Source organism: Columba livia, chromosome 20, assembly GCF_036013475.1.
Source record: "Columba livia isolate bColLiv1 breed racing homer chromosome 20, bColLiv1.pat.W.v2, whole genome shotgun sequence".
NCBI classification, from domain to species: Eukaryota; Metazoa; Chordata; class Aves; order Columbiformes; family Columbidae; genus Columba; species Columba livia.
Window position 1 is genome coordinate 1,034,335 of NC_088621.1, and position 25,798 is coordinate 1,060,132.

General features: G+C 51.0%; 1 protein-coding gene across 29 annotated transcripts in view; it reads left to right on the top strand.

Annotated features, from left to right (window-relative positions):
• The window catches only part of MSI2 (musashi RNA binding protein 2), a 192,326-nt gene that overhangs the window by 67,007 nt on the left and 99,521 nt on the right, over nucleotides 1-25,798 (top strand). For 28 of the 29 annotated variants that reach the window (XR_010467322.1, XR_010467316.1, XR_010467317.1 and 25 more), the window contains one exon: nucleotides 885-977. The exons of the other annotated variant lie outside the window; for it this stretch is intronic. Coding sequence is in view for 20 of the 28 variants with exons in the window: in XM_065036674.1 (XP_064892746.1) it covers nucleotides 885-977 (93 nt within the window). In the remaining 8 variants the exon portion in view is untranslated. The remainder of the gene's footprint in view (nucleotides 1-884; nucleotides 978-25,798) is intronic. 29 annotated transcript variants of the gene reach the window in all.

Sequence of the window (25,798 nt, forward strand, 5' to 3'; positions counted from 1 at the left end):
GGCTCTGTAGAGCATGGCCGGGCGGATCGAGGGAAACGGCTGCCCTGCTGGGTTTGGATGGCAGCGCAGATGTGGGTGGTGTTTGATTTGTGCTGTGCTGAGAGAACCTGGGGCTGCTCTGAGCTTTGTGTTGGGTCAGCTCGTCACAGCCGGCGGGTCCTGGATGGCGGGTCCTGGATAACAGGGTCTGGACGGCAGGGTCTGGGTGGCAGGTCCTGGATAACAGGTCCTGGATAACAGGTCCTGGATGGCGGGTCTGGAGGACGCGTTGTCTCTGTGGGGAGGCCAGTGTCACCCATCACCTTGTCTGGACCAAACCCAGGGCCGTGGGGACTCCTGGGGGGCCCCATCCACCCCATGGGCAGTGACGCCATGAGCAGCATCGGGACCTCTCGCTGTCTCTCGTCGTTTGATTGTTTTTAAAGTGACTCTGCAAGTGCCTTTTAAACTGACCCATGGAAACTTCATAAACCATCGCTGCAGTTAGATGTAATTAGCTCTTGTCTGGCAAAGAGCATGCACTCCGTCTTTGGGGGGAAGGCGGCGCTTCTTTTTGAGACAGTAGCTGTGAGGATATGACACCCGGACTCCTTTTTCAGTTATATTTGCATTGAGAAACACAATAAAAATCATTTATTAAAAAAAAATATCCAGGGGCTAGAGTTGTTATTGAGTTGAGTGCCTTGACTCGGCGATTCTCAAATCAAACCAAAACAAGACAAGGGAAAAAAGCAGTATCTAATCAAATAGAATCTGAATTGCTTTTGTAAAGAAATATTCTCATTAACTGGGCTAGGGATGGCATCTGCAGAATATTTCTCTTTTCCACATACTGTTTGAAGTAATCTGGTTAAACCGTGTGCTTGTCTTGTAATTTCTTACAGATGGTCACGAGAACAAAGAAAATATTTGTAGGTGGATTATCAGCTAACACAGTAGTGGAAGACGTAAAGCAATACTTTGAGCAGTTTGGCAAGGTAAGTTCCTGCCCAAGTGAGCAGTGCATATTTTGAATTAGTTTTTTTTCTCCCTTTATTTTTAAAGTATGTTTTGAAAGCGAGCGCGGCGAGGCCTGCGCTCGGAGCGCCGCGCTGCTTGCCTTTCAGTGTAATGCCTCGAAGCTTCTGGAATTCCTTTTGTTTGTTGCATGTATATGTGTACGTTATTGCCAACACCTTTTACCTGCATTAAAGCAAAGATAACCATCGGGAGGTGAATTCGTGTACGTTCAGGAAGAATTTGACCCTTAGCTGAATGATGACACAGTTGTCTGCTCCATAAAATCAGCCTTCTGTTCAGCAGTGGCCAAAGGAGCAGAGAGACGTATTGCAGAGAGCTCGTTAAGTTGTGAAAATGCCTGAAGGAGCCACGTGAATAGCAAGAATGATATGGAAGTCACTAGGATATCCATTTAATTTCTTGTTAAAAAATCTTTATGCAAGATCCTGTGGAAATATATGTAGAATCCTGCCATTTTTAAATAAAAGTTTATGCAAGGAAGGAAAGCCGAACCTTGCCAGGACAGGCTTTCCAGTGAGGGAACAGCTCGACCCCCCAGGCCAGGCTCTGGCGAGCTGGAGTTTGGTGTCACTGATGTCCGTGGAGCTTCCCGTAGTCCGTGGTGCTCGGCCAGGGGCCCCGCGAGGGGCCAGGATCGCGAAGTCTGCTCCGAGAGCAGCCGCTGGTGCCACCTCCCCTGTCCCCGCTGCCCCGTGCAGCTCCAGCCCCTCTTCTGGAACGCGTCTCCTCCCGGTTCAGCGCGGGATTGCGCTGGGGCCGCAGCACGCTGTCCGGACGAAAGCTGCTCCCGTTCCTTGTACTTAGTTTGTTTCTTTTATCTGCCTTGGAAAGCCTTGGCCACGCAATATTTTGTTGAGGGCCGAGGAGGGGAGTTTATAAATGGTTCCTGTTCTGGATTGATGGTTGTTTTGCAAACCATTCATTTTATTTTCAATAATAATCTTTGATTCCAGCAGGATGTTTACAGCCTGCTGAGCCTTTTATTAAAGGCTTACATGAGCTTTTGGATGTTTCTTCTGTAGTTACTTCTAATTGCAGAACTCCTCTAACCTGTATTTTTGTAGTTAATAATAGTTTCAATATAAGTATTTTGCATATTGTCTGGATGTTGTCTTAATATAGTCTTTTTAATTTCACCATCTGGTAGTTTCATGCTCGTGATTTTACAGTCCCTGAGAACGCAGATGACCAGGCTGTGTTTTTCAGTAGTGACTAGTGACTTGGGACGCTTCGGTTCTGCTTCTGCCTTTCTTGAGACAGCCTGAAAGAGCTCTGGCTTCCCAAAGGCCTTCCTTTTGGAAAATCACGTATTTTTTTTCAAGTGTCTTGATTTGAAGGCTGAAAGATGAAGGCACTGGGAATAGTGGCAGGCGTTGTGCTGGAGGCTGGGCGGCGTTCCCTGCAGCGGGGCTGGGGTGTCCCGCCGGACTCGGTCGCATCCCTGTTTGACGCTTCCCTGTTCCAGCCCGTGAGGAGGCGGCGAGCTTGGAGACACTGGTGATCTGGCGAGAGGCCTCCCGGCTGTGTCACCGTCCCTCGACCTGGCACGCAGGCATCGCGGCTCTCTCTGCGGCTCCTTGCTGGCTGTCGGCTGACACGCGTTGGTTCGTGGGGTGTTTTGAGACGATTCTCCCCAGGGCTCTGGTTGTGAGAAGATGCGGAGCTCGTTAATGACCCTAGGAAATGGGGCCTTGTGGTGCAGCTAAATTAGAAGACTCGTTAACACAGCACAGCGGGTGGGATGCTGCGTTCAGATTTGGCTCTGGGGGACCTTCTCCTCCTCCATTCTGCTTCCCCACCTTCCCTTGACTCGCTCCCACTGCGAGTTCGGCGTGGCCGGGCTGGTGGCAGCTCTGTGCACCCCAGCGCCGCTCTCCGCTCAAGCCACTGCCATGCGAACGTGATCCATTGGCAAGGTTTGCGTTTGCTTAGTGTTCTCTTGAAATAAAGAAAATTGCATTACATAATGAACGTGTAGAGGAGCCGCCCGTATTTGATAAGAGCATCTCAGGTGACTTGCTCTTTGAAATGCTGAGCTTATTTATTGGTGTGGAAAAAATGGCTTACCTACTGCTGTGATTCCTGAAATCCTGTTTGTACTTGCTGCAGAGAAGAGCTTTGCAACCAGGGAGGGTTGTTTTGGTAACTCAAAATACACGACGTGGCTGGAACAGCTACCAGCTCTGGGCCGGGCCGACTCGCTCCTTCAGCTGGAGTTGGCAGCAAAGGGCCTAAAGTGTTGAATTTGAACTGCAGCTTTTGGAAGAGTACATGCCGGAACCTTTTACTCCAATAAAAAGAAAATTGCTTTAATAAACTGTCTTCCCTGACTTCACCGATGAAAATGCCTGCCTCGTAGAGCACCAAAATACGTGGTAATGATAACTCCTGAGACTTTGATTGTGAAATCTGTAAGAGTCCCAGCTTTCATTTTGCGGAGACGGGCGCCCTTGTTGCTGTGAGGTGCTGGGAAGATGGGGAGAAATCACCTGAGTGCAACCAAGGGGCTCGACAGAGGAGCACGAAGGGGCACGATGAGCATCTGCTGATTGCTGAGTGCGCAGAGCTGGCGGCGCGCAGCCCGCACCCCGTGGTTATCGGGGGCTCCCGGGGAGGCGTGGTGGCCCAGGTGAGGACGTGCTGGAGCATTTGAGGCTTCAGGTATCATTTAAAAAAGGGGAAAAAAGCAGCGACAGTGTCTTAAAGGCTGACCTGGAGCGCCGTGACCGGCGGCAGAAGGCCCCACGCGCTGATGAATTGCAGTTCTCTCGGGACATGCGTGTTCTGCAGCTTTTAAGCTGCAAGCAGCTGATGATAAGGACTTAGGATTCGTTTTTTTACTAGGTAATGCTCCCTGTATGGAGCTCCTGTGAAAGTAGTGTAGTCCTTATTTTGTAACTTGCAATTATACTTCACATGGTGAACTGTGTAATTAGTTTGGAAGACTTATGCCTAGTCATTGGTTTATCCTAATCGGCTTTGGCTTTTCCCAACAACAAAGTGAGCTTATTTTCCTAAGCTGAAACAACTCTGCTCCCTTTGTTCCTCTCTTTTATTGTCTCATTCCTTTCATTCTGTTTTACTGCCAAAGTTTTGTTTCATTAGGCCTACAAGTCATTTCCAATCCAGTGGGCTGCTACAATGAGGCCTTTATAACTCAGCTGCCCTGGTTCCCATGTCCCTCCTGGGCTGGAGCCAGGCCTGGCTGGTTGAAGTGCCATTTTAACCCTTTCTGTGCCATTTTAACCCTTTCTGTGCCATTTTAACCCTTTCCGTGCCATTTTAACCCTTTCCGCTTTGCCGCCGGGCTGCTCTGGTGCTGTGGGTGCAGGGAGATGAGCTGATGGACGCCAAACGGTTGCGTGCGATCGTTAATTGGTACGTTAATGTGGTCAGGCTCCAGGTACGCTTTCTGACCCAATTATCAAAACAGAATTCTGAGTAAAAATCTTCTTACTGAAAACACCGTAATTAGTCTTGTTGGGAACAGTCGTTTGAAAGACAAGGCTCCTGTGTCCTCCCCGCTCGTGTCCAGCACGTGGAGCAGGTTCTGCTAAAGGCACCTCTTGCTTGGCTTGAGCTGTTAGATCAGCTCCTTCATAACTGTTCTTGTAGAAAAAAACATGTTTTCTTGCATGGGAGAGAATACATTTAAATTAATACTTTTTTGGAAAAGAATGGTGATTTTGAAAGGAGATTTGTGAAATAGCTTAGTGGACAAACAATATTTTCATATATTGTTATTCCAAACTGTGCTGGTCTTGGTGGCCCAGTTGTTTTACTTCAAGAGCGTTGGCTCTGCATTTGGGTTTGGTTTGGTGTTTGGTTTCTTTCACAGCAATCTCAAGTGACTTTTTTAGGGAAGGGGCTGTGGCATTTGCTTTATATTTCCAATTTTCAGATGAAATTGGAACAGACCAGCGTGCATTAATTTTGCTTTCTGTTCTGGCTCGCCACAGGGCCCTCAGACGAATGGCAGGCGGTTCAGCTTTGCTCGGAATATGTTGTTTTCTCAGGAATGGCTTTCAAGGCTTGGAAGTCTTGAAACAAGCCAGGATTTCTGAATTAGTTCTCTGGATGCAAAACGTTTTGTACAGTCACTTGTTATTTCCTGCGAGATGCAAAGCAGACAGTGGCAGAGCAATATCCACTTTCTGATGATGGGTTTTCTGTGCGACAGCTGAGCTTTTGGAAGGTTGTGATTTTCCCGTCTCCTGCGGTAGCCGTGGTTTGTTTTGCAGGGCAGTTCAGTGAGGGGAGAGCGGGTCCAACCAGCACAGCCGGGCCAGGAAAGCAAAGCTGAAAGCAGCAAAACACGAGAAGGAGAATTCCCTTCTTTGGTTGTGCAGTGTTGTACATCGCAACACAGACAGCAGCGCAAATACTGACCGGTTCAACCTTTGCAGAGGATCTTTTGCGAGCAGTAGACAAAAGCCCGTCCGGTTGTGCGAGGAGCTGTGCAGGGCAGGGGAGGAGGTGCCATCCGGGCCCAGGATTCGGGTGCTTTACGTAACTTGCTTCCTACGCGCTTTCTGACAACCGCGAAAATGTAAATTGAGAAAAGAGAGCGTGCACTCCTCCTTGCTTGGCAGGGCCGGCCGGGAGGGAGCGAGTTAACTGCCCCTGCAGCATTAAGCACTCCAGTGGTTTACTTCTCCCTGAGACCCGAGTGTGGCCTCTGAAGATGGTATTACAATAGCGATCTTAGCATGAGAAAAGGTGGTTTTCTCGCCATGGGTTGGTTTGGGGGGATTTGGAGGTCTGTGCCGAGCTGGTGCTAAGGCCGGAGTCAGGAGGTACAAGGAATTGTGCTTGTGTGAAAGTGAAAGCTTAGTTAATTTAGACTTGGCATGCAGTTTGAATGGTATTGTTACCTCTGTGGGACATTGATATGTAGATTTAACAGTCAATAGATACACGGATGGTCTATTCTTAAAGTATTTGCTTTGCAGAAAGGTCATTTTTTGATTTGATGAGCTGTTAGCCTTTCACGTTCTTCAGCACTGTATTTCCAGATTTGGTGTTTGCGAATTGGTTACGTTTTATGAAATGAAGGGACAGATTTGGACTCTTATTTACATTCTAGTCTGTACTAGCCGGAGTTCCTGAACATGTGTAACATGCGGTAGAACAGAGAATGTGTTGGCATTTTCTGTGTTATAGCTGCTGCCAGCCTCGCTGGTCCCGTCCAAGGCGATTTGAGCTCCCAGCCTGGGGTTAAGTAGCTTTTAGCTCATGATATTCTTTCTTCTGAGTTACCTGCATGTACCTTGGGAGAAGTTACTTGATTGGAATCATTGCACCTCCTTAAAACAGAACGAGCAGTGGGTGGGTGTGTCACTGTTTGCAGGTTGTGGTGAGTTCGGACGGTGCAGACCCCGGGCTGCGGGGCCTGGATGTTGCGTCCATGATATTCCAGGGGATAATGAATATTCCTTTAAACTTTTGCTCTGGCGTGTGGCAGAGGGGTCAGGGAGATCGTGGTCTCTCATGGCCCAAAGCGCTTTTTATTATTTCTTCTCCCTCCCACATACGCTCTTTTCTTTTTTTAACAAACCGAGAAACCCGATCGTTGCTTAAATAGAAGTCAGTGTGTTCATTCTGTCAGTGCAAAGCTGTACACAGGAAGTCAGTTTTAGGTGGTCTGTAATAGACACACGCTTTGTGGAAGTGGTTTTGTTATAAATTAGATGGTGGTTTCTACCTAGATTTTATGAAAAGGGGAAATGGTAAGGCAGGATTTGTGGGCGTGAAGGCTGTATCAGGACTCAGCAGAAGTTTGAAGGACAGTTTTATTTCCTTTTCTAGTCCGGTTGCTGAAATGGCGAGGAAGCTCTGGTGCTGCCGTGCCATAACCCCGTGAGACCGGGGCCTTGTGGTGGGGCCAGGGCCCCGAGCACCTGTCTCCTGTTTCCCCTGTGCCCCCCGCCTGCTGCCGACTCCGGGCCGGCTGCTTTATCTGGCCTCGCGTTTCCCGGCCTCTCCTACCGCGTGGGCTCTGAAGAGCGTGGGAGATGTAAAATGCCAACGCTCACATCACAGCCTCCAGCGCTGGAGAAACCACCCGCGGCAGCACCGGAGCTGGTCTGGGTGTCCCCAGCCACAGCTCGAGCATCCTTTGTTTAAAATGTATTTAACAGAACTCTGCTGTAGCTTTCTGTTTCTTTCTTTTGTGGCTGGTGCCCTATATTGTGTCTCACAGTGAGATCGGGGAGCGGTGTCGATCCTGAGCTTGGTGACCATGGGCGACCCAGCAGCGTATCAAGAGCCCACATGCAATCAGTCATTAGTCAGGGCAGTGTCTGGGGACAAAACAGCTGGGGGAAGAGTATCCCTGAGGAACTTCATAGAAATGGTTCCGAATGTGGGGAAAAAGCACATGTGAGAGGAAGGAGGTGTGATAACGCCTGTTCACGTGGGAATGAGTGGCCGCAGCGGGTCCCTCGTACCCATTCAGCTGGCGGTGCAGAGGGCTGGTGCTGGCAAGCGATTTTGTTTGTGTGCTTGTCCTTTTCTGTTCATGGTTTTCCATTAGGGTGCCAAAAATCAACAAGGTGATTTTCAGTCAGTCCTTGAGCTGGAACGATGGAGCTTTGTTCACATGCACAATATTGAAGTACCACCAGTTTAATTAAACGTGCTGATTCTGCAGAGCTAGAATATGAAGTTGATCTGACGTCCGTCTCACACGTGTGTATCTCTGTTAGAGGAGCTTAGTATTGTGTTTTCTGGGGAAAACCACACCTGTGCATGCGCTGTTAAAGGCGAGTGGCAGCCGAGCAGGGCACGTTGGTGCCGTCGATGACCGTCTGGTACCCGGCACTGGGGACAGAGGTGTGTGCGTGTTTATAAATACAGCTTCAGAAACGGGGACAAGGGCAAAGTAGCTCAAATGAAGAGCCAGTTAAGATAATCTAAGAAGAACTGAGGATTAACTGCTGCTTAATCTGAAGGACACCTAGAATGCATGTGGCCAGTTTAGATCAAACAAACATCATCTTGTTTGTAAGGGGTCTGGGCTGAACAGGGGTTAACAGTGTTTTCAACTTACTGTCCAGGGCAAAATGTGGTTGAAACAGTGGTGTGAGCTCTGCTGGGTCCTGCTGGCAGAACACGTCCCAGCGTGTGCCTCTTTGCTATAATGTCATCACTGTGGAAGTTTGAAAAAGGAGGAGGATTGGACATATAAAGAAACGATCGCTGATATAAAAGGAGTTCCCATTTTTCAGTTTTTCACAGCAGGTTGCAAACGCTAGCAAGTCTGTCAGAGAAGAGGCTGCTATGTGTTTTCTTTTCTTAAAATGAGTTGGGGAGCCCATCGTGCCCTTTTCTGCTGCTCCTGATCCTCAGAGAGGCTGGTCTGAAAGGAACCGCCGAGGGACCTTCAGGGGCCACCGGCTGGTGGTGGGAGTGAGGTGACACTCAGCCCTGTCCCTGGCCAGGGATGGTGAATCTGAGCAAACGCGCGTGCGCGCGGGGTCCCGCCGGCGATGTGTGGGGTTCTGCTGGTGTTTGTTACATGGGGTCTCGCTGGCGATGCGTGGGGTTCTGCTGGCGTTACACGGGTTCTGCTGGCGTTACACAGGGTTCTGGGTGCAGGTGAAGGTGCGGGGCTGTTGGCGGGTCCAGGGGTGCAGCAGGACCCCACTGCAGCCGTGCTGCCTTTTGGGGAACAGCGCTGAGCGAGCGGTGACTTTTCGGGAGCAGGTCCCTCTGCTCGCTCTATTCCTCCGATGAGCAGTTTAGCGAGTTCAGACTGGTGCCGTGTTAATTGTCAGGACTGGGAGGGTGGGAGCAGATTTCACCGGGGGCGATGGAAGAGATCCAATGCATTTCCACTCTGCTTCCCTGCTTGGCAAAGCAGCACTTACTGTCACTTTGCATAAATAGGTTTATTTCGGAGGGTCAGCCGTCACCACTCCCACCCTCCCCTGAAGGATAGGAGGCCGACGAGCATTTAATTTCCCCAACAGCAGGTGCTTGTCATCCATCTGAAGATAGCTGCCAACATCTGGTGCAATTGCCGCGGCACACGCAGTAACAAGGCGCCTGCAGTTCAAACGCAGAGAGAGCATTGCCTCTTTAATGATAACAAGCTGTTGGCTTCCCCTCCGAGATGAATTCATCTCACAGATGTTTGTCTAGTTTTGGCAATCTTATCACTATAGCTTTGGTGATTATGCTCAACTGGAGACTATTACTATAAAAGAAGTTTGAACTGGTTCCATTTTCGCATTATTTATTTATTTATCCATTTATTTCTTTGCTTTCTGGATATAATTTGTATCAACAACTGTACTGTTGGTCCCATTACCCAAGTACCCTTACGGGTTTTTATTGCATCTGCTGAACAGTAGCTCGCTACTTGACATTCACCACTGGCGAGTGTTTTTCAGCCACGCTGACATTTTTAACATTCCCCATCAACAGCTTTGTGGTTTGAACCCTCTAGTTAACGCTGCATTTTCTGGGATTACTTGGCGCTCGCTCTGCTCTCTCTAACAACTGCAATATACTGAGTATTTCTGCAAAGCGCGCGTTGCCAAGAATATTCCGGATCCTTCCTGTTGGGCGGCAGCGCTCCGGTGACCTTGGCAGGGGTTGGTGTGACAGGGTCCGACCGTCTTCATTGGCGCATCTGAAACGCTTCCAGCCTCAGCGCCGTCGTACGGGACACGGGGACCTGCAGGCTGGAGGCTCCGGTGCGTGTTTGCTCTGGGTTGGTTTTCTAACACGCCTTTTGTCCCGCTGTTTTGTTTTTAAGGACACATTTTCTCCCGAGCATGTGGAATTAAATTCTGGTAAATAGGATTTATTTTTGGAAACATGCTTGTGAATAGGTGACTCATGCCTGAATGAAGATGTGTCACTGTTGGTGGGGACACCATGTATATAATTTCTTCATCTATAAATAGATGCCAGTCCACGTCTTGGCGACATGGGGATGCTTTGCTGAGGAGAGCGGTTGGAGCATCAGTCGCTCCTGCTGGAGCAATAATTTCTGCTGATGCTGAAGGAATAGACGTCAATAGCTTTGTAAAATACCGGGAGTGCTTTAACTGGCACAACGGAGATGGAATTGCGAGACGTTCCCGGGCCGGTCGTGGGGTCTGTTGGTTTTGCCCCTCTCCGGTGCAGAGGTGGCGACGCTGCGCTGGGGGCTCTGGCTCTGGCTGGAGGCCGAGGGCGTCACCCCCGCGGCCCCGCGCTCAGACTCCCCTTTGCCCACTTGGTGCATACGCTGATTTTGGCTTCTCAGGGAGATTTTAAGCTGAATGTTCAGGATCAGAGATCAGTTCCCAACTACTGGCAGTGACGGTTCCCTCTTGCCGTCGCTGATGCTAAACTGGTTACGTGTTGTTGATGTTTGCTCGACACCGCTTACCCACCAACACAGCACATATGGTTTAATGTCTGTCTTTTTTTCTGCTACTGCTGTAGTTACAGTATTATTAAAAACCCATTAAATTTTAATGTACATCATAAAGTATGTGCTCCTGTGAATGTTAGCACAGATAATTATTTCTGATGAATAAACCAAAAGGACAAGTATGTAAGAAGTTCATCCTGCAGCTTTCAATTTTCATTATATACATCTCCTGCAGGGGCAATCGCGGCGATGTTGCAGCTGCATATTGCTGTGGCCTGGCTCCCCCGGGATGGATGGTGACAATGCAAACCTGAACCAGCACAAGTGTCAGTGTTTTAGTGGCACGCTTGCAGAGGAATGGTTGACTGGGGGAGATAACCCTCTGGAAGGCAGAGGATGTGAAGAGCCTGCAACGCAGCACCAACTTTCTCCGAGATTTTGTTCACTGTGTATGTGCTTTGTGCAGTCTTGGAAAGTAACCCAATTATTTCTCATTAAAGTAACCCAGAAATCCGGCAACAAGCAGGGTGTCATTGCTAAAACACTGTCAGGAAGCCAGGCAAGCTCTTCTTGGTTTCCAGGGCCTGAAGTAGGCAAGGGAATCATTAAAAATAATGCATTACAGTGTCCATAAAGTTTTATGCAGTATATAATGGTCCATAGGGGCCTCACCTAGTTTTCCATATATGATACATACATAATGGTTACAGCTTCTCATTAACTTTCCCATGACACTGAATATACTTCTCTTTAACACCCCCTTCAGGCTTCCCGTGATCTGCCGAGCATTTCCTAATAAGCAGGAACTTAAACATTTATCACACTTGCCTCCTGTCCCCACCGGGTTGAAGGAGCTGGTGGTCTGTCCTGTTTAATTTCCTGTTCCCGAATGCTCTGGCCAGGGCCCAGCTCCTCCTGCGAGAGGACGTTCCTGGAGCCCTCCTGCTCCCAGTCCACCCCAACAGTTGTTGTGTTTCCAAGCATGTCTGCCCCCGGAGCGTTAGCCTTGGGGTAGCACGTGAGCTCTTGCAGACCTCGGTCTTAGCAGCCGCACGTAGCCCTCAGCGTGGCCTCCGTGTGGGGACGGCTGCTCCAAGAAGTCCTGGAGATCCCACCAGCTCCTTTGTCCCCATGGTTTATTTGCGCTGGGGTGTCCTGCTGTGGCTGCTCAGGACTTGGTGGTTCCTCTATGGTGGCTTGGTTGCTTTTTGCTGTGGAAAAACGTCTTTCAGGGCTTTGCGCTGTTGATGGTGAGAGAGTGTTAGGTGAGTTTAGACAGGTTAGTGCTGAGGAAGGGTGATGTTTTGAGCTGCTCTGATCCACCAGACAAGTCGAGGAGGAATAGGGAGGAGGACGGAGCTCTGGCTGTGCTATAACCTCGCTTTAAGAACGCGGCTTTGCGGATGATTTGCCACGTTATTTCGGTCTCATTGGGGCTGCCGGCGTGGCTCTGCTCCTGCGCCGGAGCCGCCAGCGCGTGCAGCACCTTGCCGTGACCTTGAGCGCGGCCACAGCGCCGAGCCGCGCCAAACCGGGACAAACGCGTCCACCTCCGCGCAGCTCGGTCTGGCTGGCGTTGTTCCTTCGGCCTCATCCTCCCTGCGAAGGATCTTGTTTGCTTTTCCTGAAATGGAAGGGGCCCTGTTACATAGTCTTCTTTTAAAAATAAACCTTGAAAAAGAAAAACAAAAGAGAAGGAACAAAAATCAGATGTTGTCTGATAATACAGAGCAGATACTGAGCTGGAGTTCAAGGCAACTTGAGCCAGAGGTTTGTTTAAGTGTAGTACAAGTGGTACCATTTTTGGGCACTGTGGAACTCTCCTCCTCTCCCTCCCGCACTTTCAAAAAAACAATCAAAAAGAGAACTGCGGTAAAATTCCAGAAGTAACGTCTGCGTTTGCTACAGCCCGGGAAGAAATCCCTTCCTGTGCTTACGGTGCTGCTGAAATATTAAACGCAGAACAAATCATCCGGTTTAAAAGGAACATCACTCGCGGAGAGAGCGATGGTGTGCGGTGCTCCCGGTGGTCTGTAAGGGAGACGTGTGTCTGCTGCGCCGAATCCCCCGGGCAGGAGCATCTGGAGTAACCGGGTGTGCAAGGGGGGAAGGTTTGGGTCTTGAACCCTTCCCGGGGCTCCGGGGAGCTCAGGTGAAATGGGGAAGGAGCTTTGCTATTTGCATCAGCTGCGGCTGATTGGGAGGATATTTGGAAAACGTTAACTGCTCTTGGGACTCTTTCAAACAGACTGTTTAAAGTAGTTATTTTTCCCAGATGGTAAATATAGAAGACATCCTCAGCAGCCTGCTAGTAATAATAATACTTACATGGTACTTTACATTTTCAAAGTGCTGTCCAAGTAGCTGATCTGTCTTGTCTTTTGCAGCAATGTGTAGTTAAACTTGAAGGATATTGGCCTGAATTTGTAGCAGTTTATCAGCCGCGTCTGTGAGTGAATTTACGTTTCTGCTGTTTCGTACTACGGAGAGGAAACTGATTTCTCCTGTGTATCTTGACATGAATCCAGGCTTTCATCTTGGTAGTGAAGAAGATGATTTTTAAGCAGAATGGAGGAGAGAGATGTCTTTCTGCCTATTACACTTCAAAAAAGATGAGCGCAGCTTTACAGAAGAAGGATGTTCTTTTTCAGCCTATGTAGTATATTAAATCAACTCAGACCTTGGGAAAAGGCGCGTGCTTTCTTCCCATGGAACGACCCGGCTGGCTTTTAGCCACGCGCCGTCCCGGGTCGCGCCTCGCGTGCTCGCCTGCCCCCAGCAGCAAGGTGCGGTGTTCGGCGTTTCCTGCTCGTTGGGGTGAAGCTGCCCTTGTTCTGCCCATCACATTTCTGGAGCTCATTGCATTAAACCTGGGCGCTGTTGGCCAAACCACTTTCTGCATTTCTGTGGTTTGGGCCGGGCAGCACCGGGTGGTTTCTGGAGGCCGCGGGGCAGAGGTGTTCGCTGTTTCATGGTGGTGTGGGACGGGCTGGGCCGGGAGGAGGTTCCCTGGCCCCCGAGGAGCCTGCACCTCCGTGCCGTGCCCTGCTTGTCTGTCCCAGCACAGCTCTGCCACGCATCCCTTAAGTTCTCTCGCCAAGGGTTTTCTTTTCTTTGAAGGTTATTTCCGAAGAGCATGAGGCGCGGGCAGAGGTTTGCACACCTGCCTGCAATTAAGTAGTTTGGTTTTGTGCTCCTTAATCTCTTATGACAGTCGCAAGGACAGTCCGTGTAATGCGGAATTGTCGTTGAGCCAAGAGCGTCGTGCTTGGGAGCGAATCTCTGCACGCCCAGCCCTGCTGGCCCGCGGGTCCCGTGCTGCCCCAGCCCGGGGGGTCCCAGCAGACAGGGCATGGAGCTGGGGACATGGGCTGGGTGATGAGGGCAGGCGGGAGGAGGGGAGATGAGAGGGGCCAAGGAGAGAGAGCCGAGTTCCTAGAAAGAGGCCTTGCAAGGGATGTGCAGATGCCATGAAAAAGTAATTAACAGGAAAGCCCTAATGGGACGTTAGGGGGAGATGCAGCTGGAACTTGAATAGGCAAATGTAAAGAGGGAATTAAGTTTGTAAGCTTTCCTCTAAGGAAACGGCTTCTGTTGATGTAAATCAGCGTGGAGCCCGTTGCTGAGGAGCTGCAGATTGCGGGGCTGGTTCGGTTTGTGTTTGCTGGTCCCGAACGCTGGAAACGCGCGGGGAAGGAGGACGTGGTGCTTGCGGAGGTGATGTGAAGGACACTTGATTCCAGAGCAAAGGATCTTAACTTCAAAAACGAGCTGAAAACTGTTGGTGATGTAGTTTGCCTGGGGCAAATTGGTAGTTTGCTATAAGTCATACTAATTTAAGTGTACAATGCTTTAAATGATCTGGATAACTTAATCTATGTGATTTTAAAGAAACAATTTATCAGCTCTGATCTTGAATAAAAATAAAACAAATGCAACAAAACCCTACAATTAATATTAGCACTTCTCTTTTACTCTGGAGGGTAATATACAGCAGAGACATTTATTTTTAGCCGTGAAGAATTTGCATGTGTGTTTCCAGATGTATTCTTAGACTTTGTGCTGCTTAAAATTCGGCTCCCACAATTTGCAGATCCGAAGTTTCCTCTCCGTAGCGGTTTGTCTCTGCCACTCTGGACGTCTTTCCTTTCGTTGTCGTTTGTTCCGCAGCAGCGGGTGCAGGGGGTGATGATTCGGGCAGCCCGTGGGTCCCTGAGCTTCCTCTGAACTTCCCCCCCTGCGAGGAGCGACCTGTTTCGCTGCGGCCCTTTGAGTCGGGGAGGTCGGGCGAGGTCAGAGCCCCGGCCGTGCCAGGAATCCCACAGATGCAGGAAACGAGCAACTGCTGGAGGATGCGGCTCGAGCAGGCAGTTATTTCAGTATGTTCCTTCTCTCCCTGTGTGTTTGTTCTCTTCCTAAATTCCTGACACGGGGAGGGTCGGATCCTCCGCAGATCCCCGCTTATGCAGATTCAGACAAATTGCGACCCCAGCTCCCCCCTCCCCGCAGCGTGTTCTGGGAAGAAGGGGCTGCGCAGGCGCCTTAAATCCTCAGGCCTCTCTAATTTCTCTAATTGCCGTCTGGAAGAAGGGGAAGGAGGAAGAATGTTTCTCTCAGCTTGGATGTCCCGAAGTAAAATCCCAGCTGAGCAGCTTAAAATAGCTGGTCAGCTGGAGGAGAGGCTGGAAGCAGCCGGAGAGGATGGCGTCTGTCCCCAGGGGCGCTGCCTGGTAAACAGGGACCAGAGCTGGTGTGTGGCGGACAGGCCGTCCTGGATTGCGCCAGCGCTCTCACTTGTGCTGGCAATCGATAATGGACGATTGTGGACGTGGCGGGTCTAGGACACGGACGTGCCGGTGCTGCGGAGGTGCCGCTGCCCCGCCGCTCTGCCTCAGGAATCTGGCTGTGGAGCTGCTTTTAATGGTACATCTGATAACTGATCCAGCTTAAAAAGGGGAAAAAAGAGAGAAAAAAAGATGATTTCTAAGATACCAGCACAGTGACCAAGTGTGTATTTTGCCTCCTGTGCCTTTCCTCCCCGCGCTGGGTCCAGTGCCCGCGCTGCTTCTCCTCGGATGCAGCACAAAACAGATTTTTCTGGTGGCTGAATTTAATCACTTAGATGCAGAACACTGATAGACTGAATCAATTTAATTCCTATTGCTCATGACTGGGAGCGGGGAGGGGGAAGGAGGAAGGTCGTAACAAATTTAGCAAACAGCAACTTGGCTTAAAAATGTAACCAGTAGGTCAGTCTTTGTTGTTTGTTTGTTTTCTAAACCTGCCAGGCTGAGGAATATGGCAGCGTTGGGAGTGGGAAACATGGTGCTGTGCAGGTGGGGAGAGCTCAGTGACGGTGCATGAGCTCTGGAGCGCTGGGGCTGTACAGAGCTGCACATCAGCTCCCGTCAGCTCATTAAGTTGATGCTGCCCCCTTTTTTTTTGAGGGAGCTGCTGGAAGAGACGTCACCGTTGGGCTGTAAACGTCTGAAATGGCATGTGGGACGTGAGCATCTCGGTGTCGCGTGTGTTTGCCTTGGAGCGTCTCTGTGCCGGGCTCCCGCTCGGTGCCAGATCTCCTCGGGAGACTTCAGTCACCTGCTGCGGCACAGCCCCGCGCAGAGAATAGAGGATTTAATTGGCAATGGAGCTGTCTGCGAGTTTTCTTTGAAAATAAGGCCCTGTACCTGTTCCACACAGAGTGCAAAGAGGAGGGTTTGTTGGCTGCGCTCTCGTGGTGCCTTTTCCACAGAGGATTCTGTGGATCACGGGCTGCGCGGGTGCCTGTCCAGCCCCTGGGATGGGGCCTTTTCTGTGCCTGGTGCTTTTGGACACGGTTGCGATCTCGGCGATCCAGGAGCTGACACTCCAGTGAAGCAGAGGTCCCGGGGCTCACCTGGGTGAGCTGGTGGTGTTGGATTGGACTTTCCGGAGCACCCGGGGCCTCCCGAGGTCCGGCCGGCCGGGGCGGGCCCAGCGCTCCGTCGCTCGCTGCCGTCGCGGGGCTGGCGTCAGACACAGCCCTGGTTCTTCAGCAAGACACAGCAGTGGTGACGTGGGGAGAGCAAACTTGGCCAGCTTGACGGCAGACTTGGTAGCCTGCCACAGCCATCGGCCCATATGCACCGCGGTAAATAAAAGCTGTAGTTGAATTTCTTTCAAGTTTTATATATTACCCGTTACAATATGGAATGGAGGGGGGAATCCCTCTTATGAGTAGTTCTGCTAAAAAGTACATGTGAAGCTCTGTTTTGTGACGTGGGTGTGCAGCAGGCAGGACGCTGTTGCGGAGGAGAGGGCTTGTGCTGGCTGCAGCGCGGCTGCCGGACCTGCAGGACGGGCCTGGCGCTGCCCTGGGCCGGGCTTTGGCAGGCTGGCCTGGCGTGGAAGGTCTGCGGCTGAGCGGAGCTGCGCAAGGACGTGGTTACCAAAGGCAAAGCAGCCCCATGTCCAGGCAGCGAATGCAGAGGCGTTTGCGGCCGGGTTTGCGCTGGTCCTGGAACCACGTGTGCGGCTGAGCAAGGACGTGACCCGCAGCAATGACAGCGGGAGCAGGAGGGGGAAGTTCGACTGTGCTAAGCGATGGTCAACTTAAAAATAGACCAGTCTATTTATAGCATTGGCAGCACGCTGCTGCCCCCCCGGTGAGTCGTATGGCCTATCTGCAATTGCACCTTATGTGTAGATACATACACACACACACACACACGTTTGTGGGCAAAGGCTGGGCAAGGAGGACTGTGTGTGCTTCAACACCCTCCTGTGCTGCAGGGGGTCAGCAGTCCCGCGGGACGGGTGCCGCAGCGGGGGCGCTGGGATGCTCCCCCATCAGTGCAGCGTTGGGGCGTGCGGGTGCTGCTCAAGATCCAGCAGTTTGGGCGTCTTTTCCCTTCACGCCGTGCTGGAAAGGCCCAGCTCGTGCGTGCGTGGCCTCGTTGCTGCCGGCTCGGAGGGAGGTGTCATGTAAACACGTCGCAGGCGAGTCTTCCAGCTTAGAGACGGGGGCAACGCCAGAGGCCAGCGTTGGTTCTGTCTCCGTCCACCGGCCTCGGGGAGGAAGGGGAGGATGGCACTGTTAGCAGAAAAAGCTGGCACTGTGAGAATTAAGGTGTTTTCAGGAGGGGCTGGAATAGAGGGGATGGTCCAGCACCAGGGCTGAGCTGCAGTTCTGCTGTTGCAAAGTGGGCAGGATGGGAGGTGGTGACCAGAGAGGGCGAAAGGAAAACCCCCCGTATCCTGTTGCTTTTGTGGGACCGGTGCAGTCGCAGAACACAGGACTGTTTGCAGAGCAGCAGCTTTCCAGCAAATGTTGACTCTCTGCCTAAACATATTTTTACCTAGAGGACCCTTTACCTAAATTAGACATGAAGTTTCAGGATCATTTTGTGTGGGAGCTTTTTGCACTTGAAATGAAACCAACTGGTTTTCTTCCAAAGAGCATATTGAGGGGAGATGAATGGCTTTCCATCCACAATTCATACAAGGGCAGTTGTGGGTTCTTTTGGTTGTGTTTTATTTTTTTTTAATGGAAGAGTGATTTTATATTAATGTTTCAACTTCACACTGCCAAGTCAGCTTTGGAAGTCGGAGCTGCTGTTTCCCTCACTAGCGTACACTTAAGGGTAGGATTTCTGCTTTAGTTTTCAATCTCTTGAGCTTTTGTCATTTTTTATTACAACCTTATGTGTTATTTAAACACTTTTTTTATTGAATCGGTTGTTCTTTTAAGTGGGCTTAATTGTACAAAGAGTATCATGCGTAAGAGACGTCTATAATTAGAAGGGGGGATTGGTGCTATTAGACAGTGTTTTAGTGAAGAAAATTACAGTGTTCATAAACTGTTTGGAGAATGGAGGCAGCATTTATTAACGTTCAACAAGTGGCATGTGATCCTGCGCAGGACCGGCTCCCGCTCAGCCTCTGCTCCGGCGCCGCGGGACGGTCCCGCTCGTTCATCGCTGGGGCTGGCGCAGAGCCTGCGATGTCACAACAGCTTCAGGCCATTAAATGAGGTCCTAACGGCAGGTGTGGTGAGATGCCGAATGCTCCGAGCTCTGCTCATCAGCACAATCACGTTTTACTTTTCCTTGAAAGCAGGAATTGCTTATATGGCAGACATCAGATGGCAGGTTTCTTAGCTGGGCTTTAGAAGCCCGTGCAGAGCTGCGGCGTTGGCTCCGCTGCCTCGTGCTCTCCTGTGCTGCGGCCGGTGCGGGTGCCGGTGGGACCTGTCCCCAGGGTGGCCGTGCCCTCGGGACAGGCGGGTGACCTCCAGCTCGAAGGGTTCGGTGGTGGGTGAGCAAAAGGCGGTTTAAGGCCTCCCGGGCTCATTCCACGCTGGCTGCTGGGGCTGTTCTCTCAAAATGTCACCGCTGGTCCTTTGTGATGAGTGTCCTCCTGTTAACAGCGAGCATGTGCGAAAGTACCCGTGGACACGCAAAGTTATTGTGATGTTCCGTATGCAGGTAGGTGATTTATCGGGAACAGTGACTCTGCAGACCATTCGTGAGCTGGAACGAGCAGGAGATGGAGTGCGCTGTGGCTTGGCGGCACTCGGGTGTTGTTAGAATTTCCTCTCCCTCCATCTCCTCCCCGTCCCCGTTGAAATGACTGACACCGGGGACCATTGATTTCTGCTCTCCATGATGTTAATGAAGAATTCCTTGTTGGCTCCTAGTTCTCTAAATCCCTGGAGACAGCTGCAGCCGTTGAGGCCCTTGAGGAGCAAACATGCCAGCCTGGTGATGTACGACTTCGTGAACTTTTGGGGACAAAAGGGTAAGCTTGTGTTGGCCGTAAAACTGGGAGAGGCTCTTACCCATGTCATTGTTGCATTTTCTGTAGCCAGTTTGCTGAAGGTACTTTGCTAGCTCAGTACACAGTTCCCATCTCAGCATATGAGTTTTATCATGTCTCTTGATGCTTAATAATTTTATTTTGAAGTTTAGATCCAGCCAAATAAGAGCGATGAATCTTAATGACACTAAATAAAACCTTCTCATATGTTTCCTAGGACTCAAATGCAGTCCTTGTTTTCTTCTCTGCTGTGTATCTTGTTGCCAAGTTAAAGGCATCGATTTTGAGAGGAGGGATATTAGTTTGGATCACCTTGTAATGCTTTGTTGCCACATTTTGTGTTCCTGGACAGCACGGTAGTGGAACCCTCTCCATTTATGCAGTGCAGTGTACAGATGGCAACTCATTAAAACTTTAGTGATAATCGCCCTTCCTATGGAATTACCACTTAAATCTGGTTAGTGGAGGAGGAGGAGTTGTGTCACAGAAACGTGCTGCTTCTGGGTGATTTAAAAGCATATGGGATTGAGTGGTTGATGTGCGCCCCTTGTCAGGAGTCCTCAGAGCAGATTGCCAGAGTCGTTGAGCAGTTGGAGTTTAATGGAGGTGCAGGAGCTTTTGCTCCTGATCCCTTTGACAGTTAAGCTGTCGTCTTCAAGTGCGTTTAAAAAAAAAGGTCTTTTAAATACAGCACTTTTTTTTTCAGAATAAATGGAGGCAAGAACAAGTGTGTGAGGCAGCTGGGAAGGAGCTTTTTGGTCATTTCAGGGTTGGGAGGCACTCTCTGGGGAGTAATGCATCACTGTTTGATGGCCTCAAAGCAGAAAAGGTGCCTGCTTGTTTGTCCTCACTCGTGCGGGTGGCCGGAGGACGGTCCCGGGGCTGCCGGAGAGCTTGGTGCTGCCTGGGACGTGCAAAGCGTGTTTGGATTCAACTCAGCACTGTTACAGATCTTCTTTGGGACTTTGAGCAAATCACTTAATTCTTCTCTACCTCTGTTTCCCAACTGTAAAATCTGGTTGAAGTGCCGCTGCCTTTGTTCCAGCAAAGTACTGGAGATGCGTGCATTAGAGATTATGAAGTATTGAGGTACGAGTGGGACTGAATATTAACTATGGGTAGACAGAGCCTTGCGATGTGTTTTGAGACTCAGAGTTAGCGAGTGCCAGTGGTGACACCCCGGTTCCCAGAGATGAGCAGTGACGTCTCCTCTTCCAGGCCCCGGTACAGAGGGTACTGAGGGGCATCTTGGATGTACAAACAGATTTCAGCCTAGAGGTGTCTGAAGAGCTCCCCAAATAAATTGTGCTTGTTAAAAATGTCACTGCTTTCTTGTAAAAGACTGTTTTACAATGGGTCTCAAAGGTTTGGGGTTTGCAAGCCTGGAGCGGGCACTCAGGATCCCAGGCAGTGGTGCCCTAGGCCACTTTCTGAAGGGTGTTTTTCTTTCTGTCACCTGAGCATTGTTTGTTATTTGCATATTTGGCTGCTGAGAAGGGTTTTTCACTTGGTGCTGAGCTGCTGTGGGTGGGTGAAGGGTTGAGCGATGCTTTCTGCCTGTTCCTGTTCTTTCCTCTCTTTCCTGACACGTGCAGTGACTCTGCTGCCGGGGCCGGGTGAGCTGGACACCCTCGCCCAGCGGATCCCATTACAGCACCTTAGTGCTTTGGTCCAGCTCGGAGCAGACCAGCAAATGATCCCTTGCCATAGCCTCAATGATCTGGCAAACGCAGGTGCGTGAAGGGCAAGGACCTTTTTCCCCATTGTGGGAGCAGTGCTGGCGTGTCCCCGTGTCCCCTGCAGTGCCGTGTCCCACGTTCCGCGGGCGCTGGACGGGCTGCGCTGGCTGCGGGTTTGCTGGCGTGTGCGGGGGGAGCCACCAGCCAAGATTTGGCTACTGTTTCCTCTGAGCCACATCTGTCTGGTCTTCCTGAAGCCAGCAGCAGAGCTCTCCTGGTTTGGTGCTGCAGAGCCAGGGCCGCGTTCGGCCCCGCTCCTGGCGCTGGCGGCTCGGTCGGACCGCGCCTGGCGGCACCGCCAACCAACAGCCCCGGTTCTGTGCGCCAGGTGAGGGCCGGGTGCTCGGGAGAAAACAAATACGTGTTTTGAACGGTATCCTGCCTTCAATCAGGTTTTATGTAGGAAAACCATGATGCAGGGCGGGACATGGAACGCTCTCTTAAATGTGAACTTTCCTCCTCATTATAGCTGTATTTCAAATTATAATTGTCTATTTAGCGTACTTAAATGAATTTCTGATTCTGTGCTTGCATCTAGCAGCCTGATTGCGGCTCAGGCTCCGCCCTGCGCTCCTGTCGCTCAGCCACTTGCTGGAGACTGGATTTAAGTGCCTTTAGGTGCTTTCTGCTTATCTGGTAGCCTGCGTTTTCCTCATCCGTCAGCAGTCAGAGCTCCACGGCAGCCCGAGCCCTCTCCCCGGCAGCACCGCGTGACCGAGGGACCGCGGACGTGACCCGGCCATGCACAGTCGCTGCGGGAACGCACGCGGGGCTGGAGGGGAGCTGCAGCCCATCGGGACCTCTCCTGCTGTGGGCCTGGTCAGTGCTCCCCTCGCTGCTCTGGGATCAGCCTCCCTTAGCTTGGAGTTGAAACCTCAACCTGTCTGCTTTGCATTTTACAGCTTCGTTTTCAAAAAGAGACTTTGATTTGTTTCTCTCTGATCTCCTCTGAACCGTCAGCCCGCGAGCTGGGGGCACCTTGAACACCCCCGCACCCTCCTGGGCTGCTGGGAGAGACCCAGGCGAAACAGAGGAGCGCAGGCTTCCTTCTTCCATCTTGTGCATTTGTATGCAGGACAGTGACGAGTAGAAGAATCCACCCTCCTGGAAGGATATAATCTTTTAAACAAGGCACATTTGAAAAAGTACAATAAAATTTGCGTATATTTGTTCCAGTATAAACACACATGCTGATGAGCGGCAGATGTGGAGCTGCAGCAACGCGCACGTGTGCAGCGAGGGCAGCGCCGTGAGCCGAGCTGCTGCCGCGCATGCTGCAAGCACTTAGTTCTGCTTTATTACCCCCCCAAAGAAAAGCGAGAGGAGCAGAACATCTGCTAATGCATCGCTTAAATAAACAAAGCTGCAACGGAGAACCTGCTCGCTTCACTGCAGCCGAACTCGTGAGAGGTTCAGGAACGGGCCCCGAGAGCGCCCTTGGTCACACCGCTGTGTGTTTGTGACGCTGCGTGTTTGGGTTTAGATGCGGTTCTAAACACTCTGTAATAATATCAAAAGCATATTAATTTTTAATAGAAATCTGTGACGACTCGTGACGCTGCAATATGGTGTCTCTGTTGACGATTGCTATTTTTGGTGGAAACAACCGCGGGGCCCCTGCGGCGCTGCTGTGTCTGTGAGCGAGGGGAACGTGTCTGCAGCGCCTCTTCAATCGCGACAGCGGTTCGCAGCGAGTGCTTTGGGTTTTGCTGGGTCACCTGCGCAGGCCTGGCTTTTATTTTTGCCCTGACGCAGTCCTGCGGTGCTGCACACCCCACGGACCCCACAGACCCCACAGACCCCGCAGCCGCGGTGCGTGGGGAGGGTTCTGGTGCGGGCAGGGCTGGCGTGGCAGTGCTGGGCTCTTCCTGGGGAAGGGGGATTTGCAGGTTCCCCGTGTGCCTGTGGCTGTCATTTATTAGACTATCAAGAGGGTTTGTTTTCCCAAATAACCCTCTGAATTATTCTGTGTAATTAACTCATGAACTTATTTAAAATTATAAGGGGTTTGGGAGGAGAGCAGCCGTTGCAGCGCTCAGGAAGGCGATAGCATTGCATCCCTTTTCCCCGCTGATCGCAAGGTCGTCTCCAACAACTGTTCAGGCGTAATTAGCCAACCCAGACTTCATGGTTTCAACAATTGAAAAATTACAAGGGTCAATGGCTCAGTCTCTTAAATTTTAATAAGTACATAAAAACAAAGTGCTGAGTTATTAAAAATTAATCCTGCTAAGCGTTGTTTAGGCTTTTTTGGGGATGCGAAGGCTGCGCGTGTCCGTGTGTCCGCGGGGCTGGAGGAGGGCGGGCGGTTATCTCGCTGGCCTGCGCTGCCCCCGGCAACACTTTAATGGGAATGTTAAGTTTGATTATTAATTGAATCAAGGTCATATTTTGTTTGTGCGGAAGCAGGATGAACTGTGGCCCTCGGTAATCCTTTCTCTCCTCGCTGGCTCAGCCTTTGTAATTCCTCTAAGCTGCTCACAGGAGCAGAGTTGGGATATTCACACAGTCAAGTGGATATTGTGCAAGTGTCGATGACAGCGTGCGGCTCTGTCTCTTCCCAAGTACAGAGATGTTCTGTTAACGCGGAAGGTAAATCTGTCAGCATTAGCATTATAAGCCTAATTTTTTTTTCCACCCTTTGAGGCTTTAGATCCTGGTTATAAACTTGGTTTGGAGCTTAGAGCACGGCGAGCGTGCTTTCTTCTCTCGGTGCGTTCTTCAGCAAGCGTTCAGCCGTGGTGTTTGTACAGGGACAAACCTGGGGACTCGTGGCGCTCCGATTGTCCAGCTAACGCGTGTGTGCTGTGCTGTGAGGCCCTGAGCTCGCTGCAGAGCGCCAGCCCCTTCCTGACCCACCTGGCATTGTTTTTGGAGGCAATTAAATAGGAACGGTATGCAAAGCAGGGAGCATAGGTTGAGCCTGAGGGTGGGTTTTGGAATGAGACGTTTATTTCCTTAAGTTGTATGCAGGAATTCATAAAGAAATCCAGTAAGAATATTTGGTTTTATTTAAACATGAAAGTATTGTGAAGATACATGCTGGCAGGTCGCCCCAGGGGTAGCTGGAGAAGTCAAGAGGTGCATTAGACATATAATCTGAATTTTCAGATAGCTGGAGATAGGATATTAGAACTTTCTCCTCCATCCTGAGCACAGGCCTTTGAGTTCGCCAAGGTCATTGCTGACCAGCTGCTTTTTAATACAGCAATTCTTAAACTTTCTTAACAGCCGCAGTGAGAACTCGGGGGGCCTGTTGGCCACGCTCCCCCCAGGAGCTGGGGGTGTCCCCTGGCTGAGGTTCTCGGTCCTGCTCCGCTCCCTCTCAGCCTGACCCAGAGCCGCGAACAGCTCAAATTCAGCCTTCAGCTGCTTATAAATAAAACAAGGTGTGTGACCCACCAGCATTGTGGTGCCTCCAGTGCAATGAACCTTCGGAGGAAAACCTTCCTGCTTTTGGGTGGTACAGGGTGACAGTGGGGGCGAGAGGTGGATGCCCAAAGAAACTGTTTGGCTTGGTTTCCCCCAACCCTTTTTAAGGCGAAGGGGGCGGGAGAGCGTGGGGTGCTGCGGGGTGCCCTGTCCCTCCGGAGCCGGCGCTGGGGACGTCACCTCCCCCCCGCTGCCTCTCAGGGTGTCCCCTCTGCAAGCAGCGAGGTGAAAGAATAGCAAAAGCCTTATTAAGATGTTTTTAGATAACGTTTGCTCAGCTGCGAGCCGGCAAAAGATTTTTCAGAGTCTATTAGGCAGTGCTATTGAATCGTAAGGTTGATTTGAAAAATTGGCACCTAATGGTTTACAAGTGGAATAAATTTCCGGAAATTGGGCCGCAGAGAGAAACTTGTGTGTGTGTGTGTGAGCTGGTGAGCCCGCGCCCGGCCGGGGCCGCTGCTCGCATCCATCGCCGCCCGCCATTCTTCCCGTCTAATTAGCGACCGCAAGGGGTTCGGATCAGCTTGTATTCATGTCTCTGTTCTGACAAAGCTGTTTGATGGGGAGAGGATGGCTGGGGGGAGACTCCTCCTGGCTGGAGTCTCTTTCTCCCCTTCCCTCCTCCTGCCACGTTTTGTAAAGGCCAAAGCCTGAGAAGCCCTGAAAAATTAATGGGGCCTCAATAGGTGCTTTGCACCCGCCGCTCCCCCTCTCCCGCACCCTCCGCTGGTCGCTGCTGGAAAGTTTGCAGCATAATAGCAGCACAGCAGCTGCTCTTTTGTATGTAAATATGACCTAAAGCGGTGCAGGGAGCCCCTCGGCCGCTGCCACCCCGACAGCGCGGCCGAGATCCCGCAAATGTCACCGGCAGCTGCGTCCCCATCCCGCTCCGTGGGCGCCGCCGTCTCCTCCAGCACCCACGGTAATCACCGCGCTGCTCAATAATTCACAGAGGACATGGGGCAGGGGAAAGGTCTCTGCTTTCAGAAAATATAAAGTCTCTCATTTTAGTGTTTGAAATATTCAGAAGCATCCTGGAGGGCTCTGAACTCATAAGCGTCTGCCTTTTTTCCATTATGGAGAAGTCCTGTGTGGTTTTCGTGACTGTTATTCTTACACTATTTCCAGTTAGCTGGTGCTCGTTGTCCAGCCCGGCTGTCAAGTGAAGGGTGCTGAGAAGGGTAAGTCAGACCCCGGCGCACGTCGTCCTGTTCCGTCTCCCAAGGTTTGTGACGGCACCTCTGCCACCAGGACAGGGACATTTGCTTCCCGGTCCAGGCCTGGCTCTTGCTTGAGGGTTAAATCTCACCTCTTTGCCTTGAAAACTTACAAAGATTTCAGTTTGCTGTAGTAATTGCCTACTTCATCCAAAAAGAACCCACACAACAGAAAGCCAAGCCTGAGTGCTAGGCTGGGCTTATCATCTTGGGCCAGGCCTGTG